Source organism: Bison bison, unplaced genomic scaffold (genome assembly GCF_000754665.1).
Source record: "Bison bison bison isolate TAMUID 2011002044 unplaced genomic scaffold, Bison_UMD1.0 scf7180017864484, whole genome shotgun sequence".
NCBI lineage: Eukaryota > Metazoa > Chordata > Mammalia > Artiodactyla > Bovidae > Bison > Bison bison.
In genome coordinates, this window is record NW_011495044.1 from 3,390,855 (window position 1) to 3,400,777 (window position 9,923).

At 53.7% G+C, this 9,923-nt stretch overlaps 1 protein-coding gene across 1 annotated transcript in view; it reads right to left on the minus strand.

The window, feature by feature from the left end:
• Window positions 1-498: 498 nt before the first annotated feature.
• Window positions 499-9,923, minus strand: part of FOXO6 (forkhead box O6) — a 64,512-nt gene continuing 55,087 nt past the window's right edge. The window contains exon 3 of the mRNA XM_010862807.1: window positions 499-564. Coding sequence (XP_010861109.1) covers window positions 499-564 — 66 coding nt within the window. The remainder of the gene's footprint in view (window positions 565-9,923) is intronic.

The following is a 9,923-nucleotide window of genomic DNA, read 5'->3' on the forward strand; positions in this document are numbered from 1 at the left end:
CCCAGCACCGTCTCAGCCCCCACAGCAACTCAGAGCCTCCGCGCTAAGCTATTAGCAGGAAGTCAGCTCTCCCTCATGCCCACAGGCTCCCGCATGTGACCTGCGACGAGCACCCTCCCCTCTCCAAGCCTCAGCTCCTCCGTCTGTAAGACAGCCCCATCAGGCTATGTGGATTCAGTGGACTCTTCTGGCTCTGATGTTTCCTGCAGATCACTGCCCACGGTTAGTGTAAATAAACATTTATTAGATAAATAACTAGCCCCAAAGAATGAGTCATCATTGATGGTGGAACGGTAGACATCAGCTGCAGGCCACTTAGAGGCAGAATTCAAGAGTGGTGGTGAAAGCTGGATTCAGACTGCCTGGGTTGGAAACCCTGGTTCACGACTTCCTCATCTGTAAGATGGAGATCACAGTAGGGCAGGGTGAGGATGAAGTGCGATAGTGTACAGAAGCAGCCAGAAGAGCACCTGGCACTTAACCAGCGCTCAGGAGAACTTAGCTCCCATTGGTACCCCCAGCGCCACTGTCCCTCAACAAGGCTCGGGAGTCCACATCAGCGACCTGCGGGTGGAGCCAAGCGTAGCAGCAGTGCCTGACTAGTGCCACCAGAGGGCACCATGATGCAGCCAAAGCCGCCCAGCTGAACCGAGGGCTCCCTGATTCATCCTGAGTGGCAGTGCCAGCCAGAAGCCTCCCAGCTGGGAGGACGAGGGTGGGGCCTGGATACCCGAGGAGTTCTTTCTGCAGGAGATGCCCGCACCACCTTGGCTTGATATTCTGCCCATTCCTAGCACAGTCTGTGACCAACAGCAACCCAAAGTGTCCCTAATCCTTCCCTCCAGAGCCATCAGACCCATTTAACAGATGAGGAAACAGGCCTGAGAGAGGCCAGCTCCAGGTCATGAGGTGAACGCTGGCCTTCCTGCTCAGACTGACCTCCCAGTACACCCCACTAAACACTATGGGTGTGGCGCCCACCCCCACAGCCAAAGCTGGGAGCCAGCACCTGTGCCCACCTGACACTCCTTGGGCAGAGGAGAGACACCAGGGAAAAAAGCACATCTAATGGTGGGGAGATCTCAAGGACGGAGGGCCTGGGGAAAGTGCTGGATGTGAGAGGAAGAGACAAAGAAACACGAGGCGAAACAGGGTGGGGTGGGCACGGAAGACGGGAGATGCAGGAGAGACATTCGAGAAAGTGAATGGGTGGAAAGAGACAGACAGGGGAAGAGGCACAGAGACAGAGAATCCCGAGGGAGAAGGCAAAGAGAGAAGCAGAGGCAGAAGGACGGAGACAGAGGCAGAGGGAGCGATTGAGGAAAAGAGAGATGGGGATGGGGTCATGGTGACAGAGAGAGACGGGAGGCAGACCCAGGAACAAAGACCTGTGGGCAGGGGACCCTGGAGGGCCACCGAAGCGGCTTCACTCTGGTCTGGAGCCCCCATGCCCTCCTCCCAGGCACTCAGCCAGAGCTCTCGCCCTTGCATTTCTGTCACACCCCCTACCCCAGCAGGGCTTGCCAGACAGACACCCCCTCTTGGGGGTGGTGGTTGAGCCGGGTTCCCTAGGGCATCTAAGGCAGACAGGTAGGGTCCCTGGGGCCGTGTTGCTAGGAGATCCAGCCCAGGGCCCCAGCCTATCTCCTGAGCCTCTCCTAGGGCAAGGCTCAACACTCACCTGGGGGCTCACCTGAGACCTGGATTCCCCCTAGGTTTCACTCTGCCTGGCCCTGGACAGCCTCTGCCCTGCATCCTCTTGGCAGAGGGAAGGCACACCTGGTGACCCAGCCAGTTGCCAGGCCTCCCTGGCTCCTGCCCCAGGCCCCGGGGCCTGCTGTGTTCCTTAGAAGCACTAGATTCCCGGGCTTGGGTGCAGGTGGCAGGGAGATTGTTCAAATCTCAGCCTGCCTTTTACCAGCTGTGTGCCCCTGGGCAAGTCACTCTCCCCCTCTGAGTCTTATCTTTAAACAAAAATAATAACAGTATCCATTCCATAGGGTCCTCTAGAGGAGGAAGAGCCATAATGAGGGCACAGCAACTGGGATGGGAGACTGGTTTTAAGCTCCATCCCTGAGCCACCTGGGCTGCAGCTGGGAGCATCTCCCTGCAGTCCCTGTCTCCCCTTTGCACCTCCTTGAGCAGGCTAGAGTCTGATTCACAGCAGCCTCAGGGGAAGGGGCTGCCCAGAGCCCTCCCAGGGAACTCAGATACCAGGAGACATGAACACTAGGGGCCCAGGCAAAACCACGCCCACATGGTTGTTCGGGCCTGTGTGCTGCTTTGGGGCCTTAGATGAAAGCAACTTCAGGGCTTCCCAGGTGGCGCTGGTGGTAAAGAACCTGCCTGTCAATGCAGGAGACATAAGAGACATGAGTTTGATCCCTGGGTTGGGAAGATCCCCTGGAGGAGGGCATGGCAACCCACTCAAGTATTCTTGCCTGGAGAATACCATGGACAGAGAAGCCTGGCAGGCTACGGTCCATAGGGTCACAAAGAGTCGGACATGACTGAAGCACCTTAGCAGGCATTCATGTAAAAGCAACTTAGCTTCCAGGCCCAGTTGGCCTATGGGCAGGTCTGACCACAGTCTCCATTTTACATATGAAGAAACAGACGCAAGAGCTGTGCCTTTGCCCAAGTTTTCACCAACAGGTCTGATGCAGCTGATGCAGGTAGGTGGCTTCCAGAACCCAGCTCTTAACTTCCACCGCTGGTGTCAGGCTCCCCACAGGGAGAGAGAGGGAAGGCAGAGGGCTTGGGCTCACCCCTGATGCCCCCATCCCAGCTCCGGGGCCAGGCCAGTGAGGAAGCCCTGAAGGCTGCAAGCAGAGCCAGCCCAAGGCCAGGCTGTGGCTTGGGCCTCCCAGCTTTGATTTACCGTCTGCCTCCAGGCTGCGGCTCACCTCAGTCATAAATCTGAGGCTGCAGTGCTGGCCAGGCCCCTGGCAGGCGGCAGGGGGCAGCTCCAGGGAGCATTGGAGCACGCCAGCAAGAGGAGTCCCTTCCCCAGCCAACTGGAACTCCCACTTGGAGGGGATCTAAGAACTGGGCCCCCAGCTAAGGCGGGGGCTTCACCAGGATACTCTGGGATTCCAGGACATACACACTGGGCATTCAGCCCAAAGTCCCTGACCTGGGGCCTGTTCTCTGCCTGTGCCACTTCATTGCCTCGGACCTCAGCAGTGTCAGTCCAAGGCGGTGTGTGGGTTGGAGGGGGTTGGAGCATTTATGGTTTCATGCCTTCCAAGTCAGCCCATGGTTTTGTGGAAATAGATACTTGAGGTCGAGGCCAGCCCTCTCCCACCCTGGCCCCCTGAACCCTGCAAACACCTTGACCTTTCACTTAAAAATGTAATGAGATGAAAGAGGCCAGCACCATGCCAGGCTGCCAGCATGAGCCCATCCACAGATGCCAGCTCCCTTCCATTCCCTCTCTCTCCCCACTGGCACTGGGCACAGAGTCAGGCTGGTCAGGAGCCTTCTGGATACTTTTCCAGGGACACTGGGCCCTTGGCCAGAAATGCCTTCCCTGGGCCTCAGGAGATGGGTCCTAGGAGCTGAAAAGAGAACCAGAGGGGCCATTGGGTGGGATGGGATGGGGGAGCCACCTGGAGTAGGGGGACACATGTGTCAGCCACGTGTCTGGATGGCTTCCTAGGTGAACTTTCAACCAGCATCGCCCACCCTCCCGCTCTCTGGCATGTGGGTCTCAGGGGGCTCCTGATGCACCTTCCACTGCTTTGCCTCCCTTCCCCCCAGACTGGGACACCCTCCAAAGTGAGCTCAAAGCCTGGCTCCAGCTCTTTCTAGCTATTCAACACTGTGCAAGTCACAGGGCTGTGCATGAGGCTGATGTAAGACAAAGGGGCATCTGAGATGCAGGTATGATCTGGAGACCGGTGTGGTCCTAGGTCTCAGGCTGTCTGTGAGAGACCATAGAAGAGTGTGGGGGGCCATGGGCAGACCAGCTGGGGGAAGAGGGATGTGAGTATGCAAGTGTGTGTGCATGTTCTCACACTTGTCTCTGTGCACACATGTGTGTGGTGTGCTTGTGTCATGTGCTCATACATGTGTGCACATGCACACATGTGTTGCGTGCATATGTATGCACACATACGTGTGTGGGCACATAGCATGTGTACATGTGCTTGTGTCCATGTCATATGAGTACACTATGGGTGTGCTCTGTGCACACATGTGTGAGTGCAAGCATATACATGTAGCGTGCAGGAACGTGTTGGGGGCACTGCAGGTGGGTCTTCCTGGCTCCCCTGTGTCCTTACCCGCTTTGATTCCTTGCCTTCTCCCTCCCTCTGTCTTCCTCAGCTCCCACCGCTCCCTGCTTCCTTCCTTCCAGGAGGCCCAGCTGCCTGGTCTCCAGACAGTGGCCCGGGTGGCAGTGAGTGGGAGCTGATCACACTGTGCACTCACAAGGACCCTCTAATCCTCTTAGCTCCCACTGAACCCCCCGGCCCCCCGGTGGAGACAGCCCATGCCCAAACTCAGCTGGCCTGGGGTCACCACAGCAGAGGCTCATGGGCTCCCAAGCCGGCCCTCAGCAGGTTAATTAGTAACAATGAACCCCAAATCCTCACTGGGGCTTCAGAGGGATACTTCTCCATCAATAAGGCCCTTTCCTGGCTGTGATCCCTTTTGGTCCTAACAGTCTCTTTTGAGGTGGGGATTTGAATTGCACATTTGATGGTGAAGGGCATTGAGGCCTTGGAGAGGGAGGGGGCCTTTCTGGAGATCACACAGCAGGTCAGTGGCAGAATTCACTCAACTCAGGCTGCTCCCACACCTAAGGCCTCACGGAAGGCTCCTCCCGGAGCCCCAACCCCCCAAAGGGGTCCCCGCTCTTTGCCTCCTGCCTCCACCCACCATCCCAGGTTTCCTGGAATCTGACTCTTGAGAGACCTACCTTGCCTCCATCCATCCCTTGGGGCCAGGGGTGCTGCTCAGAACCACCTGGTAACAGTGCAGCCTGCATGCCAGTTCCTTATGCTGCCATTCCAGAGCTCCAGTAGCTCGTTGGTCACACAGCAGTCAGACCTATGCTAATCTGCTCTTGCAGTGGGAGCACAGAGAGCTGGCATCACTCCCCAACACCCCACGCTCCCCTGCCCTCCCTGTCCACATCAGCACCTCTGCTTTCTCTTCACTCACAGCACCCAGACCACTCTGGTTTCTTTCTGACTTCCCATCACTCTCACGGTTTTCTTCTTGTAGGTTTTGCACCCTCAGACCCCTGGGCCTGCAATGTCTCCTCCAGAAGCTCTTAGTCTGCCTGACCCCTCAGTGCTGGGCCTCAGTGTCCCTGCCCCGGAGAACCTTCCCCGACTCCCAGTCTAGACTAAGCATCCCTGCCATTTGTCTCCAAGGCACGTTTCCCAGTGTGCCTGAATACATCCCTTTACGTCTTTATTTGCTTCATATAAGTCTCGCCACTAAAGCATAAGCTTCTTGCCTGATGTCATGGGAACTCATATGTCCCTGTATGTCCAACACAGGTCGGAGAGATGCTAGGAGCGTAGTAGAGTGTAAGTAACTCCTCAGTGAATAAATGAAGGGTAGAGAGATGAACAGGCAGGATGTTCCTCCTACACGCCTGCATGAACGAAGAGCTATGGGGTAGAGAGAGCTGGGAGAGCTGCCGGGTCCGGCAGAAGCAGCCCTGGTTAATTGCTCACCCTCTAGGAGGAGGTGGGGAATGGGGGTTCACACACACCCCCAGCCAGCTCTCAGAGAGGTCGTTTGGCCTCAAGTCCCCACCCTCTGCCCCCGGCTCTGGGCTGGATGCCTGGCCTCTGCCTCCTGAGGGCTCTCCTCCTTTCTCTGGGCACCCCCAGAGGACAAGGCCCCTTTCCTCTGGGCCCATGTAGACTCTGATTCTATCCCAGGCTGGGGTCCTTACTTGCTGTGTGGCCCCAGGCAAGTCCGTGCCCATCTCCAACTCAGCTTCCTCACTTGCACTGCTGCTGCTGCTCCTGCTAAGTCGCTTCAGTCGTGTTCGACTCTGTGCAACCCCATAGACCACAGCCCACCAGGCTCCCCCGTCCCTGGGATTCTCCAGGCAAGAACACTGGAGTGGGTTGCCATTTCCTGCTCCAATGCGTGAAACTGAAAGTGAAGTCACTCAGTCATGTCCGACTCTTAGCGACCCCATGGACTGCAGCCTACCAGGCTCCTCCATCCATGGGATTTTCTAGGCAAAAGTACTGGATTGGGTTGCTATTGCCTTCTCCTCACCTGCACTGCAGGGGAGTTGAAAAGGATGATCTCTGTCTGTCTAGCTTCCAAGGAGGCCTCCGACTGTTACCTCCGGTATTCACACCCCTGTGTAATCACTGAAGAGACTGAATCAGTGTAACAGATGGAGCGGCGTGAACGTGAGAGTAGGGCTCCCGAAGCACGGGACAGGGAGGCTACTCTGCTCCTCTGATCACAGGCTCTGGGGACCCCAGTCGCCATGTGGTAAGGATACTCAAGCAGCCCAGTGGAGAGGAACGGAGGCTTCCCACCAACAAACAGTACCAACCAGCCAGGTGAGGGGGTTATTCACCTTAGAAGCAGATCCTTTATCCCCAGGCAAATCTGCAGATGACCCCAGCCCCTGACCCCAGCCCCAGCCAAGATCTTGGCTACATGAGAGACCCTGAGCCAGAACCACCCAGCTAAGCCAATCCCAAGACTCCTGATCCCTAGAAGCTCTGTGAGATAATAAATGCTGATTGTTCAAAGCCACAAAGTTTTAAGGTTACTGGCTACACAAAATAAAGTAATGAATATATTTCCACCTTCTGCTGCCTACCCCCAGAGTTCTGGTCTGAATCATTGGTCTTTCAGAAAAGCCCTAGGTTGGTGTCACCAATGTCAAACTCAACTAAGTTCAGGGAGGAGCTCATCATATCCCCCCCCATCTACTTCCACAATTAGCCATTGCCAAGGGACGTCCTCTAGAATCAAAGACAGATACGTGGTGTGCATTATTGTTCAGTCTCTAAGTCATGTTCAACTCTGCAGCTCCATAAACTGCAGCGTGCCACGGTTCCCTGTCCTTCACCATCTCCCAGAGCTTGTTCAAACTCATGTGCATTGAGTCAGTAATGCCATCCAACCATCTCATCCTCTGTCACCCCCTTCTCCTCCTGCCCTCAATCTTTCCCAGCATTAAGGTATTTTCTAATGAATCAGCTCTTCACTTCAGGTGGCCAAAGGATTGGAGCTTCAGCTTCAGCATCAGTCCTTCCAATAAATATTCAGGGTTGATTTTCTTTAGGATTGACTGGTTTGATCTCCTTGCAGTCCAAGGGACTCTCAAGAGTCTTCAGCACCACAGTTCGAAAGCATCAATTCTTTGCTGTTCAGTCCTCTCTGTGGTCCAATTATCACAACCATACATGACTACTGGAAAAACCATAGCTTTGACTAGACAGACCTTTGTGGTGTGCATTATTGCCTTCCTTATCCCAGCATTCAGCCACTGACAAACTTGGCCTCTTTTATCTCCTGCCCATCTCTAGAATCCTCCCTCTCTTTACCAAGCCTACGTGCCCTGCCCCAGCTCAGGCCACACCCTCTCTTGCCAGTTCAGCGGCTCCTCTCTAGTCTCCCTGCCTCCATCCTTGCTGCTCTTACCACCCATCCATCCTCCACACTGGCCGCTAGAGGGAGGGACTTCCTAAAACATAGATCTGATCATGATGCTCACCTGCTCGTTAATCTTCCATGGCTCCCCTGTTGCCTAAGGCCCGAACTCCTTGGCCTGGCTTTGAAGGCCTTTTTTCATCTGCCCCTACCCCTTACCTCTCCATCCTCATCTCTAGTTTTTCTTTGTCTCAATGTTCCATTGATACTGAGCCACCTGCAATTCTTGGAACACAAGAGTTTCATACTTCCACACCTTTGCTCACACAGTTCTCTCCACCTGGATTCCCCTCCCCTTCTTTACCTGGAAAATTCCTACTAATCTGTCAAGCCCTAGCCGTCTGATTCTCCGTGAGGAGCTGGTCTCTCACTGCATCTTATTGGACTACAACAAACTGTTTACATGTCTATTCACCCACAAAGTGACAACCTCCAAAGCAGGATGTCTTTTTCATCTCTATATTCCTAGTACCTTGCTCAGTCCCAGCATACAGAATTCCATAAAGTTCTTAAAATGGAAGACCTTTAGATTGAACTTTAAGGTCAACTCATTTAAAAATCATTTTGGATGGGAACACCTCTAAAAGGTATTACAGACTCTCCTACCTTTTTAAACTAGTTTATGGGACATGATTGAACCTTGCTCGAGTGTATGGTTTATGTCAGTACAAACCCCGGGTTTTTCAGAAGGTCCTTCCAATAGAGGAAGGACCTCAGGTCTGGAAAGATCAAGTGACTTGCCCAAGGACTTTGCATGACGAACGTTGATGAACATCTGGGCTGCAAGACGGTGATCTCTTTGCTTTGCTGAAGGATGTCAAGCCCTTGCCTTGCCACGGCACTAAATGGCCCCTTTAGTCAATGTCTTTAAGGTTTCTGTATGTTTTAGAATCATCCCATTTCAGCACTAGGCCAGTGTACCTGTCCCCCACTTTACCCCTCTAGTTTGTTACTTCTGGTCCACTGGAGGCAGGAGGATCAGGTAACCAAACTTGATGGAATCACATGGAAAGGAAGAGTTACAGCCCTGGCCTGAGACCTGGGAGTACTGCTCCTCGGGGGAGTGTGGCAGGACAATGGGACTTTGTGGCCCTCCTGCCTCTGCTGTGCCCCAGATATGACAGTTGTCGTGAGGAGAGACTGAAGGGTTGGGCTGGTTCTGGCGGAGGGAAGTGTCAGCATAACCAAGAGATCCTGCAGGCAATTCACTCCCAGGCAGATGACTCCACAGGGAGGACAAAGAGGCGGATCCTGGACCCTGGGCTCCATAAGCTCCCTTCCCACACTCCCTCATCAGAGACAAAGTGCATAGTGCAAGAGGCAAAAGGAAGCAGGGCCTCTGGGGTGGGGTGGGGAGAGGGGGACTGGATAGGTGGGAATAGCTCTGTTTATCTTATCCAGCGAGCAAACGAATGAGGGTGGAACAGGGAGAAATGAACTAAGAGATGAGGATTCTAGTCCAGCTTCCACTACTAACTGGATGCATGTCAAGGGGCAACTCAACTAGTCAATCTAGGTGTCAGTTTCAGAATCTGTGAAGTGGGGATGTGTGTGAAAGTTTTAGTCGTTTAGTCATGTCCGACTCTATGCCACCCCATGGACTGCAGCCTGCCAGGCTCCTCTGTCTATGGAATTCTCCAGGCAAGAATACTAGAGGCGGTAGCCATTCCCTTCTCCAGGGATCTTCCCGACCCATGGATCATACCCACATCTCCCACATTGCAGGCAGATTCTTTAAGATCTGAGCCACTAGGGAAGCCCTGAAATGGGGATAATTCCTACATCATGGGGTTGTAGTGGGATTAACAAAAATAATGTAAAAAAGAACTTAGTTCTAAAGTGCTGCCCAAGGGAACATGGCCTTCATTCACGCATTGCACAAACACTTACTGATTACCTACTATATGCCAGCTGTTCCAGGAACTGGGGCTGTGGCCATGAACATGACAAAGCCCAGGTCCCATGGAGCTGACTTTCTGGGGCGGGAGACACATAAATGAATAATAATGTACTAAGCAGTATCTCAATAAAGGACAGAAATGGTATGGACCTAGCAGAAGCAGAAGATATTAAGAAGCGGTGGCAAGAATACACAGAAGAACTGTACAAAAAAGATCTTCACGACCCAGATAATCATGATGGTGTGATCACTCACCTAGAGCCAGACATCCTGGAATGTGAAGTCAAGTGGGCCTTAGGAAGAATCACTACGAACAAAGCTAGTGGAGGTGATGGAATTCCAGTTGAGCTATTCCAAATCCTGAAAGATGATG